The sequence below is a fragment of the Tupaia chinensis genome, unplaced genomic scaffold, assembly GCF_000334495.1.
Source record: "Tupaia chinensis unplaced genomic scaffold, TupChi_1.0 Scaffold000165_2, whole genome shotgun sequence".
NCBI classification, from domain to species: Eukaryota; Metazoa; Chordata; class Mammalia; order Scandentia; family Tupaiidae; genus Tupaia; species Tupaia belangeri.
The window spans coordinates 4,305,889-4,325,182 of record NW_006159640.1 but is presented as its reverse complement, the minus strand read 5'-3'; the positions used below and the strand labels follow the sequence as shown (position 1 = coordinate 4,325,182).

General features: G+C 38.0%; 1 protein-coding gene across 1 annotated transcript in view; it reads right to left on the bottom strand.

Moving 5' to 3' along the window:
* Positions 1-19,294, bottom strand: part of TEX11 (testis expressed 11) — a 514,378-nt gene that overhangs the window by 194,589 nt on the left and 300,495 nt on the right. The window contains 1 exon segment of the mRNA XM_027770916.1: positions 5,893-6,044. Coding sequence (XP_027626717.1) covers positions 5,893-6,044 — 152 coding nt within the window.

The window sequence follows — 19,294 nt, the reverse complement described above, 5'->3', positions numbered from 1 at the left end:
CCCACACCCCTCCCCACCCGAAACCCGGATCGAGCCGGCCAGCAGTTCCGGACACCAGGCGGACTGAGGCTGCAGGCCCGACCAACCTGGTACTGTCATTCATTGTCTGATCCCTTTCCACTAGCCTTTGGACTGTTTGAACTGTTTGAATTTTGGTGAGTTGAGTAGCGCGTTGCGCGCCGCGCGATTTTCTTTTTCCATTTTGTTTTTCTTTGCTCTTGGGGTGTTGCTTATTTGGTCAGTTGAAGGCTCACCACTCCTTAGAAACAGCGAGGACTTTTGGCCTTCTAGGGCTAGAGGCAACAGTTAATGGTAATTGTGAGTAATAGGTAGGCCAACCATAAGAGAAATCATCAATCTTCTAAGCCTGTACAACTTTTAAGAATCAGAGATACCTTAATCAAGTTAGCAAGAAACATATAGATTACCTGATGACTAAGAACAATCGCAAAGGCTCAAGAAATATGAGCAACCAACAAAAGGCCTCTCCGTCAAGGGAAATCATCAATCCTACATCACCCACAGTCAATACAATGGACGTCGTGGACATGTCTGATAAGGAATTCAGAATATTTGTAGTGACCAAACTAACTGAGATGGAAGAGAAAAGAGACAAGGAGCTCCAGGAGATGAGGAAGTCCTTTAATGACTTGAAAGAAGAAATGGATACCCTAAACAAGAACCAGATGGAACTTCTAGGTTTGAAGAATGTGATAGAGGAAATCAAAACCTCCCTTGAAAGCATTAAATGTAGGTTAGACCAGGCAGAAGACCGAATCTCTAACGTAGAAGACAAAACATCTGACCTAGATAAAAGTATCAAGAAGATTGAGAAAACAACCATGAAAAATGAGGATAATATACGAGGAATACTGGACACCATCAAGCGCCCCAACATTCGGATAATTGGTATTCCGGAGGAGGAAGAAAATAATAAGGGCCTGGAAAATTTATTCCATGAGATCCTGGAAGAAAACTTTCCAAATCTAGAAAGGCATTCAAATATCCAGACCCAAGAAATACAGAGGACCCCAAGTAGAATCAACCCAAGAAGATCATCTCCAAGGCACATCATAGCCAGACTGGCAAAAACAACAGATAAAGACAAGATACTAAAGTTGGCAAGAGGGAAACGCCAGGTTACTTACAAAGGTCACCCCATCAGGCTAACATCGGATCTCTCAGCAGAAACAATGCAGGAAAGGAAAGAATGGGGAAGCATAGTCAAAGTGTTGAGTGAAAAACAATTTCAACCAAGAATACTATACCCGGCAAAATTATCTTTTATATGGGAAAAAAAGATAAAAACATTCTCAAATAAACAAAATTTGAAGGAATTTACCAACACCAGACCAGCTCTTCAAGAGGTTTTGAAGGGAGTACTATACCAGGAAAACTAAAAAATCAGAGACAGTTATACGAGAACAAAAAACAACTAAGAAAATGGCTCACTTAATGATAGGATCAGGTATGGAAATATCGATAATTACATTGAATGTCAATGGATTAAATTCCCCAGTTAAGAGACATAGACTAGCTGAATGGATAAGAAAACAGAAACCCTCTATCTGTTGCCTACAAGAAACTCACTTTATGGATAAAGATATACATAGACTAAAAGTCAAGGGCTGGAAAAAGATATTCCATGCAAATGGAAATCAGAAAAAGGCTGGAGTAGCGATATTGATCTCAGACAAAATAGATTTTAAAACAAAGACTGTAAGAAGAGACAAAGAAGGGCATTATATAATAGTAGATGGGGTAATCCAGCAAGAAGATATAACCCTTATAAATATCTACGCACCCAACTCAGGTGCGCCTAAATATGTGAAGGAAAGACTGCTGGAGCTAAAAGGAGACATAGGGAAAAATACTATAATTGTTGGAGATCTCAACACCCCGTTATCTCCTATAGACAGATCTTCTAGACAGAAAATAAATAGAGAGATACAGGACTTAAATGATACTATAAATGGAATGGGCTTGACAGATATCTATAGAACTTTCCACCCTACATCCACAACATATACATTTTTCTCACCCCGACATGGAACCTTTTCAAAGATAGATCATATATTAGGACACAAATCAAGCCTTTACAGATTCAAAGGCATAGAAACTGTACCCAGCATCTTCTCTGACCATGATGGAATTAAACTCAAGATTAATTTCAAGAAACAACCCCGAAAACACACGAACACATGGAAACTGAACAACCTACTTCTGAATGACTTCTTCACTACTGAAGAAATTAAGGCTGAAATAAACAAATTTATGGAAACAAATGATAATGAGGACACAAGTGTCCAGAACCTATGGGACACAGCAAAAGCAGTCATAAGAGGGAAATTCATAGCAATTAGTGCACATAAGAAAAGGATGGAAAGATGGCAAGTAGATAACTTATCATCATGCCTCAGAGAACTGGAAAAACAACAACAAACGAACCCCCAAAATGCCAGGCGAAAAGAAATAATAAAGGTTCGAGCAGAAATAAATGAAATAGAAAATAAACGAACCATACAGAAAATAAATGAAAGCAAAAGCTGGTTCTTTGAAAAGATCAACAAGATTGATACTCCATTGGCTAGACTGATCAAGAAGAAGAAAGAAAGAAACCAGATTAATCAAATATGTGATGAAACAGGCAATATTACCACGGACATAGCAGAAATACATAATATCATTAGAGGATACTATGAGCGACTTTACGCCAACAAACAAGATAACCTGGAGGAGATGGACAAATTCCTGGATGCATATAAACTACCAAGATTGGATCAGGAAGACATAGAGAATCTGAATAGACCTATAACAAGCCAGGAGATTGAATCAGTAATTAATAATCTCCCAACAAAGAAAAGCCCAGGCCCAGATGGCTTCACTTGTGAATTCTACAAAACTTTCAAGGAAGAATTAACCCCTATCTTACTAAAATTATTTCTAAAGATTCAAAAGGAAGGAAACCTTCCAAATTCATTTTATGAAGCCTCCATCATCCTCATCCCCAAAACAGATAAGGATATGACAAAAAAGGAAAACTACAGACCAATATCATTGATGAATATAGATGCGAAAATTCTCAACAAGATACTCGCAAATCGTATCCAACAACATATAACAAAGATCATTCATCACGACCAGGTAGGCTTTATACCAGGGATGCAAGGGTGGTTCAATATACGCAAGACCATAAATGTAATACACCACATTAACAGAAAGAAAGATAAAAACCATATGATCATCTCAATTGATGCGGAGAAAGCGTTTGATAAAATACAACATCCTTTTATGATTAAGACTCTCAGTAAGATTGGTATAGAAGGGTCATTTCTGAACACAATAAAAGCAATCTATGAAAAACCTACAGCTAATATTATACTGAATGGGGAAAAGCTGAAAGCTTTTCCTCTGAAAACAGGTACTAGGCAAGGCTGCCCACTTTCTCCACTGCTCTTTAATATAGTACTGGAAGTCTTAGCTATTGCAATCAGAGAAGAGAACAGTATTAAAGGCATTCGAATAGGCAAAGAAGAGTTGAAAATATCTTTATTTGCAGATGACATGATGGTATACTTAGAAGACCCAAAGGTATCCATGAAAAAACTGCTTGAAGTAATAAGTGAATACAGTAAGGTGGCAGGATACAAAATCAATATCCAAAAATCTATAGCATTTCTATTTATGAACAACAAGTTGAATGAAGCAGAGCTGAAGAAAGGAATCCCTTTCACCGTAGCCACAAGATGTATAAGATATCTAGGGATAAACCTAACTAAGAAAGTCAAAGACCTTTATAAAGAAAACTACGAGAATCTTAAAAAAGACATTGAAAGTGACATAAAAAAGTGGAAGGACATCCCATGCTCCTGGATTGGTAGAATTAACATAATCAAAATGGCAATTCTACCCAAATTAATCTACATGTTTAATGCAATTCCAATCAAAATACCAGAGATATTCTTCAGAGATCTAGAAAAGACAATTATAGAATTTGTCTGGAACCATAAAAGACCTCGTATTGCAAAAGCAATCCTGCGTAAGAAGAATGGAGTAGGAGGCATATCACTCCCTGATCCCAAGATATACTATAAAGCTGTGGTCATCAAAACAGCATGGTATTGGCATAAAAACAGACATGTGGACCAATGGAAGAGAATAGAGACCCCAGAAATAACTCCCAAAGCTTATAGCCAACTGATCTTTGACAAAGGATATCAGTCAATCCATTGGGAAAAGGAAAACCTCTTTAGTAAATGGTGCTGGAAAAACTGGGTATCCACCTGCAGAAAGATGAAACTGAACCCCCATCTTTCACCATTAACAACAGTCAACTCAAAATGGATCAAAGATCTGAACCTAAGACCTCAGACAATAAAACTACTTGTGGAAAATGCTGGGGAAACTCTGGGAGACATTGGAGTAGGCAAAGACTTCTTAAATAAGACTCCCAAAGCACAGGCAATAATCCCTAAAATAGACAAGTGGGACTATATTAGACTAAGAAGTTTCTGCACAGCAAAGGACACAGTAACAAGTGTGAACCGACAACCCTCAGAATGGGAAAATATTTTTGTTAAATATGCCTCAGACAAGGGACTGATAACGAGAATACATAGGGAACTCAAGTGCCTTATGCGAAAAAAAATGATTAACCCGATTAAAAGATGGGAAAGTGAGCTGAACAAAAGTCTCTCTAAGGAAGACATACGAACAGCCAAAAAGCATATGAGGAAATGCTCGACATCCCTCATCATAAGGGAAATGCAGATAAAAACCACAATGAGATACCACCTAACCCCTGTCAGAATGGCAAAGATTAAGAATATAAAAAGTGATAAGTGTTGGCGGGGATGTGGTGAAAAGGGAACCCTCCTACACTGTTGGTGGGAATGTAAACTAGTTCAACCACTGTGGAGAACAATATGGAGGTTCCTCAAAGATCTACAAATAGAACTACCATTTGATCCAGCAATCCCACTTCTGGGTATTTACCCAAAAGACAGGAGAACGCTCAGTCAGAAAAGTGCTTGCACATCCATGTTTATTGCAGCATTATTCACAATTGCCAAGACATGGAACCAACCTAAATGTCCACAAACTGATGAATGGATTGGAAAAGTGTGGTATATATACTCTATGGAATACTACTCAGCCATAAAAAATAACAAGACCCTGGAATTTGATAGAAAATGGTCAGATACGGAGGATCTATTGCTGAGTGAAGTAAGCCAGGCTATGAAAGAAAGATATTGTATGTATCCACTCAATATATACCGACTATCCGCACTCTATAATAGAGAGCAAAAATTCGGAGGACATAAACACAGTGAAGGTACTTAATGAGAATAGGACAGTGTGGAATGGGGTAAGTGAAGAGAAGAGGATAGAGAAAGATAGCAAGTGAACAATAGAGAGACAGGACGTTAGTGAGAAACAGATAGGGGTTATTAACTGTTGATGATGACATGTATAGTATTCTCAACTGGATTGGTCTGAGAAGTATTTCATGATGGGCAAAGTATTTTTACAAGCAAAACGAGAAATAGCAATTGACTGTTTTATAAAAATAATTAGAATAATAAAAATAATGATTGGGGAAAACAGAAAAGATATGGAATGTTGAAGTGGGGAGATTAATGTCTCTGTACTGACTGACATGCATGGCATTCCCTTTTGAAAAAACAATGTAATACACTGTAAAGTTATATGTAATCCAATGTAATATAAAGAAGATTATGATAATAAAAAAAAAAAAAAGACTATCAGGAGAAAAAATAAAAACAAAGTCGAAATCTGTTGAACTGAAAATTGTGCTACTGCTATGACATCTATCTGAGAATTATATGCAGATTAACGTTTTTCTAAAATACCTGTAGAAATCCTACTGACCTGTAATGATTTCTTCAATCTTCTTCTTGGCAAGCAATTCTTTTTTCCTTTGTAAAAGCATGTCAATATGGAACAGTAGAGCTTTCCCAATATTTTCTGATGACTTAAAATGTTTACAGATCCTCTTCAGGAAAAGAAACCCAACAGATTCTCTGTTCAATGAGACACAGTTTTAAGCAGTGTGAATAATAGAACAATGGGACTAAAATTTGTTTCAGTGTGAACAAAACAAGTCACATGAAAGTATATCTCATGGACTAGAAGGTACAATGAAGGTTAAGGCACTGAATTCCACATAGCCAACTACACAGTTTGAGTCCCAGACCTGGTGACTTGAAAATCACCATGCATATGCATGCATGCCCAAAATCTTGAGAGGAGATTAGAGGGGAGGACATTGTGGCATGGCCATCCCCCAATTGGGGAGTGGTTTCTCTCTCTCTTTCTCATCTCTCTCTAGCAAGTGCACATGCCTTATAGCGAAATTAAAAAAATATATTTCTAAGCTTATGTAATGCCATTAAATATCTAAATGAGCCCATCTGACAACAATAAATCATTTAATTTAATTTTGGTTTAATTTATTAAACCTTAGACACTCTCTTCATTAACTACTATAGTCAATCATTTCTCTACCAATATATAATTCACGCATTCTCCACAGAACTGATGTCAATTTAAAAAAAAATGGGTAACTAAGATTGAATGAAGTTCTATGAAAATGAAAAATGTACCAGTTCTTTTTACAAATCTAATTATATTTGAATTTACAAATAATATTCTAGTACATTCTGATTACTTAAAAATGCAAAACATTCACAGATAAGTCTTAACATTGTTAAGACACCCATACTCCCAAAGTCACCTACAGAGTTAATGCAATTCCTATTAAAATCCCAGTAACTTTTTTGCATAAACAGAAAAATCCATCCTAAAATTCACATAGAATCATAAAGGACTCCAAATAGTCAAAATAATCTTGGAACTGAAGAACAAACTTGAGGACTCATACTTCCTAATTTAAAAATTCATTACGAATCTATGGTAATCAAAACAGGCAGAACTGGCATAAGAACAGACACATAGACCAACGGAATGAAAGTAAGAACCTAGAAATAAATCTTGGCATGTATGGTCAAATGATTTTTGACAAGTGTGCCAGGACCATTCAATTGTGAAAGGACAGTACTTTCAATGAATGGTGCTGGGAAAATTGGATTCCTATCTTACATCATAAACAAAATCAAAGACCTAATATAAGAGCTAAACTAATTGCCTCATTTTGCAGAAGCAATTAATTCTATATGTAGTAAATCCAAAAACTCTACATAAAAAAACCCCTTAGAACTAATAAACAAATTCAGTAAAGTTCAGGAAAATAAACAAAATCAACATACAAAAAAACACTTCTTTTTTTTTTAAGTTTTTCTTTTTAGAGGTTTTTACTATATGGCACGTGTACTCACCAGAAAGACAGAGAGAGACAGAAAGCAAGAAATTACTCCCCAGGGGGGATGGCCATGCCACAATCCCTTCTCCTCCATTCTCCTCTCAGGATCTTGGGCATGCATGCACACACGCCTGGCATGAGTTTAAGCCACTGGGTCCGGGACTCGAACCACGGTCGACTATGTGGGAGTCCAGTGACACAGCCATTATGCCAACTGCTGGTCTCACAAAAAAATAACAGTTCTTTTTTTTGTTTGTTTTTGAGAGTTTTTTTCGCTATAGGGTGCGTGCACTCGCCAGACAGACAGAGAGAGACAGAAAGTGAGAAATCACCCCCTGGGGGGATGGTCACGCAGCAATCCCTTCTCCTCCATTCTCCTCTCAGGATCTTGGGCACGCATGCACACGTGCCCGGCGTGAGTTTTAAGCCACCGGGTCCAGGACGCGAACCACGGTCGACTACGTGGGAGTCCAGCGACATAGCCATTATGTTAACTGCTGGTTCCCAAAAAAGTAACAGTTCTTTACATCAACAACTAAATATTCAAAAAGGAAATCAAGTAAATAATCAAACTTATGATAGTATCAAAAATACAAAATACTTAGGAATAAATTTAATCAAGGGGATGAAATCTCTCTACCATAAAAACTGTAAAGCATAAATGAAAGAAATAAAACAAGGCACAAATAAATAGAAAGATATCTTATGTAAATGGCTTGGAACATTAATATTGTTAAAACATCCATACTAACCAAAGAGATTTATAGATTTCAGATAATCCCTATACAGGGTAGGTGGCATGGAGGTTAAGGTGGCTGGATCCCACATGGCTGACTGAGCAAAACATGAAAATTATGCCAGTTACATGTGTATGCACGCTCAAAACCCTGAGAGGAGAATGGAGGAGAAGAGATTGCAGCATGGTCATTCCCCTGGAAGGTGACCTCTCTCTCTCTCTCTCTCTCTCTCTCATCTGTCTCTCTCTGGTGAGCACACAGGGCCTTATAGCAGAAAAAAAAAGATAACACCAATAAAAATTCCAGTGGCATTTCTCATACAAATGAAAAGAAAAAGTAACAAAATTTATATGAAACCACAGAAGACCAGAATAGCCAAAGCAATCTTAAAAATAAACAATGAAGTTGAAGGCATCAGACTTCCTGATTTCAAATTGTGTTACAAAGCTATAGTAATAAAAACAGTATGGTACTAATATAAAAACACACATGGATCAATGGAACAGAATCATGGGCCCATGTTTGTAGCATGTACTCTGGATATGATGAGATGTGATGAAAACAACACTTTATCTGTGTGACCTCCTTCCCCTATAACCTGTAATCCCAGTTCAATCATGAGAAAACAGCAGAGAAATTATAACAAAAAGGCATCCCACAAAATACTTGACAGGTAGTCCTCAAGAATGTCAAGGTCACCAAAAGCAAATACTATCTGAGAAACTGTCACAGTCAGGAAGAATTGAAACAGATATGACAATTAAGCATAATATGGTATCATGAGTGGGATCTTGGAATAAAAAAGGGATATTAGGTAAAAGTTAAGTAATTCTGAATAAACTTGATTTTAGTTAATAATGTATCCATATTATTCATTAATTATAAAATATATACCATAATAATGTAGGATGACAATAACAGGGTAAGCTGAGTGCAAGGATATTGGAAAATTCCTTATACTGTTATCTCAATTTTTCTATAAATCTAAAACTGTTCTAAAGTTAAACATAAAACAAAAAAAATTAAATGGCAGGCTGCTGCCCTAACATATCAATAATTGCATTTAATAAAAATGATGTAAATATACCAACATAAAGAAAAAAATCAGTAGAGTGGATTTAAGAGGAAACAACAAAATGAAAAAGCAACCTATAATGTAGGTGAAAATATTTGCAAACCATATATAAAATAAGAGGGTAATACCCAAAATATATAAGGAACTCATCTAACTTAATAGCAAAAAATCAAATAACCCCACTTAAAAATGAGCAAAAAATGTATGTAGATGTTTTCTCAAGAAAGTATACAAATGACAACAGGTATATAAAAAATGTTAAATGTCATTGGTTATTAGTGAAATATGTAAAATACTAATCAAAACCACAATGAAATCTCACTTCACACCTATTAGGATGTCTATTACTCAAAAGTCAAGGGGACAGGCACTGTTACAGTGATAATGCAGCTGGATCAACTTGAGAAAGGCCCTGTGTTCACATCTTAGGACCTCACTGAATACAGTGGGCATATTTGTGCATTCCCATGATCCAGGCTGGCTAAAACTGGGGGGGAGGAGAATGGTGTGAAGACCCTATTGGGGTGTCTGTATCTCTCTCTCTGTCTTCATCTCTCTGTCTCTCCCTCATGGAAGAAATAAATTTTAATAAAAGCCAAAAGCTAAGTATTGGTAAGGATGTGGAGAAATTGGAATCCTTGCATACTGCTGGTGGGAATATAAAATGGTATAATCACTATAGGAAATAGTTTGAAAGTTCTTCAAAAAACTAAAGAATTACCATGTAACCCAGCAATTCCACTTCTGGGTATATACCCAAAAGAACTGACAGCAGGATCTTGGAGAGATATCTGTATGCTCATAGCAGTACTATTTACGTTAGCTAAAATGTGGAAGCAACCCAAGAATCCAGCAACAGATGAATGAAAAGCAAAATGTAGTTTATTTATATATGAAAAGAAATAGAGATCTTGGAAAACACGAATGAACCTAGATGATACTATGCTAAAAAAAATAAGCCAGACACAGAAAAACAAATACTACATTGTCTTACATATATGGAATCTAAAAATATTTCAAATCAGTAATAGAGATTAGAATGTTGGTTACCAGGGTCTGGGAGGTGGAAGAAGGGGGAGAGTCTGGTCAAAGGGTACACACTTTTCAGTTATAATATGAACAAATTCTAGATACCTTATGTATAACATAGTGACTGTAGCTAATAACAATATATTGTATACTTGAATTTTGCTAAGAGATTAAATCTCAAGAATTGTCTCAAAAAAAGGTATGTATGTGAGGTGATGTATATGTTAATTACTTTGATTGTGGTAATCATTTCACAATATGTATATATATCAAACTATCACAGCAAACACCTCAAATATATACAATTTTAACTTGGCAATCATGGGGTGGATTATGGGAGCAGGTTTTTTTTTTTAACAGCTTTATTGTAGTATAACTAATATATAATAAACAGTGCACTTTTGGGGTCAACCCTGCAGCACGGTGGTTAAACACTCTGTGTTGAGGGAGGTGGATCCCACATGGTGTACTACAATTCAAATCCCAGCCCTGGCAGCTTGAAAAACGTGGGAGGCATATGTATGCACATGCACAGGATTTTACCAGAAAGAGGGAACAGAGGAAAGAGGATTATGGCAAGACCAATACTATTGTGGGTATTTTCACTTTTTCTCTGGCGCACACATGTGCCCTCTGGCATTAAATTCTTTTTAAAATTTATTTTATACATTCAATCACTGTACATTAACACAGCTTATAAGATGAATTTTCCCAGCATGAATACACTGCAAATCAGTGTCCAGTTAAAGATATTATCATACACGTTATCATCAATAGACAATCGTCCATTTCTGTGTCCCTTAAATTTCTTTTTAACATATACAATTTGATGAGTTTGACATATGTGTTTTCCTGTAATACTACCATCACAATTAAGGTAATAAAAATACCCATCACTGGCACCAGCAAATGGCATAATGGTTACATCACTTGACTACCACATGGTCAACCGCAGTTTGAGTCCTGGACCTGGCGGCTTAAAACTCAACACTGGGAGCATTTACATGCATGCCCAAAATCCTGAGAGGAGAATGGAGGAGAAGGGATTGCGGCATGGCCATCCCCCTTGGGGTGTGATTTCTCGCTGTCTCTTGCCTCTCTCTGTCTCTGCAGTGAGCACACAGGCTCCATAGCAAAAATCTTTCTTAAAAAAATCACCTAAAATAGTAACTTTATGTGTTAAACCATATGTGTTTTTGTTCTGTTTTCTTTTAAAGTTTATTCAATTTATTTATTTCATGAAAAAGAGAGACATAGAGACAAAAACAAGCACTCTCAAGAAGGTCGTATCATGCTGCAAGTCCTCCTCCCATTCTTCCAGATATCTAGGATCACGGGTATGTGGGCACACCATTCATGTTCAGGTTAACCAAACCCAGGATCCAAACCCAGGCCTCCTATAGAGCTCTGGTATCCCTCAGCAGTGCCTTACAACTTGTGCCACTGTGACTGGGCTGTTTTGCTTTAGCATTTTATTACAAGAGCCTTTAACATGAGATCTACCCTTTTAACACAATTATTAATGAACAGTACATAGTGTTGACAATAGGCACACGTTGTACAACAGATCTCAAGAATCTTTTCTTTGCATAACTGAATCTTTATATCCATTGAGGAACATTTCCCCTTTTCTTTCTTATTCTGCCCCCTAGCCACCACCATTGTGCTCTGCTTTTGCAAGTTTGATTATTTTTGGTACTTCATACGAGGGGTCTTTAAACAGTTCATGAAAAATGTACATTATTGGAGCAAGCAAGTGGCACATTGGTTAAGGAGATAAACTCCCACATTGCTGACTGTGGTTTGAGTCCTGGATCTGGTGGCTTGCTTTCTCACTTTCCCCCCTCTCTGTGTCTCTCTGGTGAGCATGTGTGCCCTATAGTGAATTTAAAATTAATAATAATGATGAATAAAATTAAATTAATAATTATTTTTAAAATTAATATGAGAAAAAATGGAAAAAGTCACAAAATTTACTTAAATACACTTTATAGAATCGTGATTTGATTGATTTTTGCATAAACAATTTTAGAATGTGTGCAAAGAGCTGTGAACAGGAAACATTATAAATAATAAAATACCCAATTTTTTTTACATTCTATGCATAAAATAGTCATGTTGATTTATGTATTTCTAACTTTTCAAAGTAAAATGCATATAAAATTGTTATATTTTTAAAAATTGAATTCTCTTCATTTTTGGGAAAAAATGCCTATTATTGGGCCAGCCTGTGGCCTAGAGGCTAAGGGAACTGGATCCCAAGTGGCTAACAATGAGGTCCAAGTTCCCAGACTCAGCAGCTTGAAAAACATGCTAGGTGCATGTGCATACATGCCCTAAATCTCAACGGGATAGAGAAATGAAGAGGAGATTGCTGTGTGACCACACCCCATTGGGAATGATTTTTCCTTTTACCTCTCTCTCTCCCAGTGAGCACATGGGCCCTCTGGCAATTAAAAAAAGAAAAGAAAAGAAAAAGAAAAACACATAGTATGAAAAACTATGCATGGGTTTCAAAATTTATTGCACCAAAATAAACTTACTTTAATTTCGTTTTCTATGAACTTTTGAAGTCCCCTTGTATAAGTGGATTCACACAATATTTGTCCTTCTGTGACTGTCTTATTTCACTTAACATAATGTCCTCCAGCCCCATAGTGCAGTGGTTAGAAACAATGCATAGGAAGCTGGATCTCGCATGACCAAACATAACTCAAATCCTAGCACTGGTTGCTTAAAAATCAAACTGGATGGGGACCAGCAGATGGTGTAATGGTTACGTTGTTGGACTCCCACTTAGTTGACCATGATTCGAGTCTCAAACCCGGTGACAAAAAACTCACGCTGGTCATGTGTGTGTGTGTGCCCAAGATCCCAAGAGGAGAATGGAGAAGAAGGAATTGCGGTGTGGCCATCCTCCCTGAGGATTGATTTCTCACTTTCTTTCTCTCTCTCTGCGAAGCACACACACCCTATAACAAAAATCTCTCTTTAAAAAAAAAAAAAAACTGGATGTGTGTGCATGTGCACCCCAAATCTTTATGGGATGGAGAAATGGAGGAAAACGGATTGTGGCATAACCACACTTCTCTGGGGGCTTCCTCTTTGACATTCATTCACAAAAGTACATATGCACTCAATTAAAAAAAAATAACCAAAACATAACTTTCTCTAGCTTCATCCACGTTGTTGCAAATAATAGGATTTTCTTAATTTAAAAAGGTTGAATTAGTGGCCAGGAGGTGGCATAGTGGTTAGGGTGTGAACTCCCATGTGGCCAACTGTTGTTGAAGTCCCAGACATGGCAGCTTGAAACTCACACCAGGCTCATGTGTGTGCATGCTCGAAATCCTGAGAGGAAAATAGAGAAGGGGTTGCGGCATGGTGATCACCCTGTGGGGGAGAGGGGGTTCTCACTTTCCATCTCTCTGTCTCTGTGTCTCTGGCAAGTGTATGCACCCTATAGCAAAATATATCATAAAAAAGGTGAATTATACACACACATACACACACACACACACACACACACACACACACACATATCACATTTTACCTATCCATTAATGCATTAATAGACACTTGGGTTGCTTTCACATTTTAGTTAATATGAATTATGTTGGAATAAACATGGAAGTAAAATATCTTCAACATCCTACTTTTATGAGCCAAACAGTAGTACAGTAGTAATGCAGCTCACTCACATTCCTACTAACAGTGTACAAGAATACCAAATTCTTGGAACCAGCAGGTAGTGTAATGGATATGTTGCTGGACTCCCACATAGTTGACCGCGGTTCGAGACCCAGACCCGGTGGCTTAAACTCACACCGGGCACGTGTGCATGCGTGCCCAAGATCTCGAGAGGAGAATGGAGGAGAAGGGATTGAGGCATGACCATCCCGCCTGGGGGGGTGGTTTCTTGCTTTCTGTCTCTCTGTCTCTCTTTGTCTGTCTGGCGAGCGCACATGCCCTATAGCAAAAACATCTCAAAAAAAAAAGAATACCAAATTCTTCATATCTTCAACAATATTTGTTGTGTTTTGTTTGGGGAAATTTTTTTCTTTGTAATAGCCATCCTAACAGGAATGAGACGATATCTCATTGTGGTTTTGATTCACATTTCCTAAATGATTAGTGATATTGAGCACCTTTTTTTTTTCTTTTCTTTTCTTTTTTTGTTTTAATTTGCCAGAGGGCAACTATGCTCACTGTAGAGAGACAGAAAGAGAAAGTGAGAAAGCTTCATCCATGGAGAATGATCACACCACAGTGCCTTTTTCTCCATTTTGAGCATGCACACACATGTGCCCAGCATGTTTTTTAAATCGCCAGGTTTGGGACTCAAACAATGCAGTCAGCCATGCAGGATCCAGCCATCTTAACCACCACACCACAGGTCAAATAAAGCACCTTTTCATATACCTGATGGCCATTTGTATATCTTCAGAGTGGCTATAATAATATGATAAAGCAGTCTGGAGAGCAAAGAAAATTACTGTGAAAAGGAAGGGACGTTACATAATGATGAAAAGGTTAATCAGGTGCCAGCCTGTAGGCTGGTGGTTAAGGGAGCCAGACCCGACATAGCCAATTGCACAGCTTAAATCTTGGTCCCAACAGATTGAAAAAACACCCTGGGTACATGTGTATCCATGTCCAAAATCCCAACAAGATGGAGAAGTGATTGTGGCAGATTGTGTCATGACCATGCTCCACAGATGGGTGATTTTCTCTCTCTCAATCAGTTTTAGGCAAGTGCATGTACCCTCTGGCAAAGCAGAAAGCAAAGCAAAGCAAAGCAAAGCAAAGGAAAAAAAAGAAGAAGAAAGAAAGGAAGGAAGGGAGGGAGGAAGGAAGGAAGGAAGGAAGCAAAGGAAGGATCAAAGGAGGGAAGAAGGGAAGAGGTCAACCTATCAAGAAGATGTAGATATTATAATACAAATGCTCACACACACACACACACACACACACACACACACACACACACACACCTACGTAAAGCAAAAAAGTAACATAATATAAAAGGGGAAAATAGATAAGTCCATGATTAAAGTTGGAAACTTCAACATCCTCTCTGAAAATTTCACAAAACTTGACATGAATCAGGTAAAGTACATAACTCGACAACACATCAACTAACAGGATCTAATTGAATTTCATAGAAAACTTCATTGAACAGCAGAATACACAATCATTTCAGGTTCTCACAAAATATATACCAAAATAAACTATATCCTGGACCATAAAACAAATATCAATAAATTTTAAAAACTTAAATCATCCAGAGACAGCCAGGTGGCATGATGGTTATGATGGTTACTCTGGCTGCATCCTACATGGCTGACTGCAGTTTGAATCCCAGACTCCATTGCTTAAAATATACAATGGGCACATGTGCATCCATGCCCAAATCCAAAGAGGAGAAGGAATTGCAGTATGAACATTCCCCCTGGGGGATGCTTTCTCACTTTCTCTCTGTCTGTCTGTCTGTCTTTCTGTCTCTGGCAAATGCACATGCCTTATAGCAAATTAAAAATAAAAGAAATAATAAACTTGGGTCAGTAGATGGCATAGCAGATATGTTGTTCGTTCAAGTTCCAGACCCAGTGGCTTGAAACTCACACTGAGTGTATGTGTGTGAATGCCCAAAATCTCAAAAGGAGAACAGAGGAGATGGGACTGTGGTGTGGCCATCCTCCTGGGAGGTGATTTCTTGCCTTTTTGTCTCTCTGACTCTCTCTGGGTCTCCAGCGAGTGCATGCACCCTACAGCAAAAATCTCTCAAAAAATCCTGAAATCATCTGGAGTGTATTCTCCAGTCCAACTCACAAAAAAGAATGAAAGAGGGACCAGCAGTTAGCGTAATGGCTATGTCACTGGACTCCCATGTAGTCAACCACAGTTTGCGTCCTAGACCTGGTGGCTTAAACTCACGCCAGACACATCTGCGTTCATGCCCGGAATCCCAAGAGGAGAACAGAGAAGGGATTGCGGCATGGCCATCCCCTCTGAGGGGTGTTTTCTCTCTTTCTCTCTCTGTCTTTCTGGCAAGCGCACATGCCCTATAGGAAAAAAGCAAAAACCTCTTAAAAAAAAAAAGAATGAAAGAAAAACTATTATAAATGAGGACAATACACAGGAAATTTTAGTGGCTGAATATCCACACAATGGATATTCTAGAAGGCAAAGAAATTGCTGAAGTCATGGAAAATCTCTTTCATGAAATATTATCTAACAGATTTTCAAGTCTAGAGAGACATACAGATATCCAGAGTCAAGAAATACAAAGAACAACGCATAGATTCAAAATCAAGATCCTCTCTAAGGCACGTCGCAGTCAAATTGGTAAAAATCTAAGGTAAAAAAACTGAAACAACACAGGCAAAGAAAGAATGGGAAGACATATTTAAAACTCTGAAAGAAAAAAACTTCAGCCAAAAATACTGTACCCAGAAAGATTATCCTTTAAGTGAGAAGGAGAGATAAAATCATTTCCATATTACAAAAGGAAAGAGAGAAAAAGAAAGAAACTAAAATAATTTTTCAACACTAAACAAGCTCTTTAGGAAATAAGAGAATACATCAAGAAAATAAAAGAGAGAAAAATATAAATTAAAAAAAACACAAACAGGGAACCAGCAGTTAGTGTAATGGCTATGTCGCTGGACTCCCATGTAGTAGACTGCGGTTCGCGTCCTGGACCCAGTGGCTTAAGACTCATGCCGGGCGCGTGTGCATGCATGCCCACGATCCCGAGAGGAGAATGGAGGAGAAGGGATTGCAGCGTGACCATCCCCCCTGGGGGGTGATTTCTCGCTTCCTGTCTCTATGTCTCTCTCTGTCTGTCTGGCGAGTGCACGCGCCCTATAGCGAAATAACCTCTCCCAAAAAAACCCCACACAAACAACTTTAAAAAAAAGACTAACAAAATGACATGGACAAGTCTGCACACATTAATAATAAAATTGAATGTTAATGAATTAAATTTATCCAACTAAAAGACAGAGGTTGTAGAGCCACCAGGTGGCATAGTGGTTAAGGCACTGGAATCCCACATGGCTGACCTCAGTCGGAGTCCCAGACCTAGCAGCTTGAAAATTATGCTGGGCATCTGTGCATGCACACCTAGAATGCTGAAAGGAAAAGGGATCGTGGCATGGCCATTCTCCCAGGTGGTGATTTCTCATTTTCCCTCTCTCTGTATCTCTCCAGTGATTGCACGCACCCTACGGTAAAAACCTACAAAAAAAAATACATAGGATGGCTGAGTAGAATAAAAAAACAGGAACTTCCTACATATGATCTACAAAAAGCACACTTTATTGATGGAGACATATATGGCAAAATTCAAAAGAATGCATAAAAACTCCTAGAAGTGAAAAATGAATTCAGTAATATAGCAAGATACAAAAATCAATATACAAAAATCAATAGCATTTTTACACACTAATAATGAACAGACTGAGGCAGAATTGAAAAAAACAATCCCAGTTACATTAGCCACACACACAATAAAATACCTAGGAATAAAATTATCCAAGAGATGAAAGAACTCTACAAGGAAAACTGAAAAACTGAAAAACTGAAAAGATAAATATGATATCCCCCAAAAATGGAAAAACATACTGTGTTTTTGGGTAGGACGAGTCAATATATTCAAAACGTCAATTCTACCCAAATTAGGTTACAAATTCAATGATCACATTACCAGTGACATTCTTTTTTTTTTTTTTTTTGAGAGGTTTTTTGCTATAGGGCGCGTGCACTCGCCAGACAGACAGAGAGAGACATAGAGACAGAAAGCGAGAAATCACCCCCCAGGGGGGATGGTCACACCACAATCCCTTCTCCATTCTCCTCCCAGGATCTTGGGCACGCACGCACACGTGCCCGGCGTGAGTCTTAAGCCACCGGGTCCGGGATGCAAACCGCAGTCGACTACGTGGGAGTCCAGCGACATAGCCATTACGCTAACTGCTGGTTCCCTCCGGTGACATTCTTCACAGAAATAAAAACAATCATAAAATTTATCTGGAATCATAAAAGACCCCAAATCACCAAGGCAATACTGTGCAAAAAGAATAAAAAGGAGGCATCTCACTACCTGACCTTAAAATATATTACAGGGACCAGCAGTTGGCGTAATGGCTATGTTGCTGGACTTCCATGTAGTTGACTGAGGTTAGAGTCCTGGACCCAGTGGCTTAAACTCATGCTGGGCACATGTGCGTATGTGCCCAAGATCCCGAGAGGAGAATGGAGAAGAAGGGATTGCAGTGTAGCCATCCTTCCTGGGGGGTGATTTCTTGCTTTCTGTCTCTCTGTCTTTCTCTGTCTTTCTGGTGAGCACACATGCTCTATAGAAAAAAAAATCACAAAGCTGTGATAATCAAAATGGCATGGTACTGGCACAAAAATAGACATACAGACCAACTGAACAGAATATAGAATCCAGAAATAAACTCAAAACATACACCAACTCATCTTTGACAAAAAACACAAGACGATCAGTGGAGAAAAGAAAGTCTCTTCAGCAAATCGTGGTGGAAGAACTGAATGTCCACTTGTAGAAAAATGAAACTGGACTCCTATTTCTCATCATTAGAGAAAATCAGGTGAAGATGAATTAGAGATCTAAATGTAAAGCCTTAAACTATAAAACTTCTGATGGAAACACAAGGGAAACTTTTGAAGATACTGGAGTTGGCAAAGATTTCTTAATAAGACCCTGAAAGCACAGACAATAACCCCCCGAATAGACACAAGGGATTACATCAGGCTAAAAATCTTCTGCACAAAAAAAGAAACAATTAGAGTGAGGAGACAACCCTCAGAATGGGGAAATATATTTTCAAACTATCCCTCAGATAGGGGACTGATAATAAGAATATACAGGGAACTCGAGCAGATTACCCACACACATAAAAAATACAGTTTAAAAATAGGCAAATGAGCCAAACAGACAACTCTCTAAGGAAGACATTCAAAAACATGTAAAATAAAATATATTTAAATTCTCTTATAAGGGAAATGCAAATCAAAATCACAATAAAAGAGCCAGCCAGCAGTTCTGGACACCAGGCGGACTGAGGCTGCAGGCCCGACCCTTCC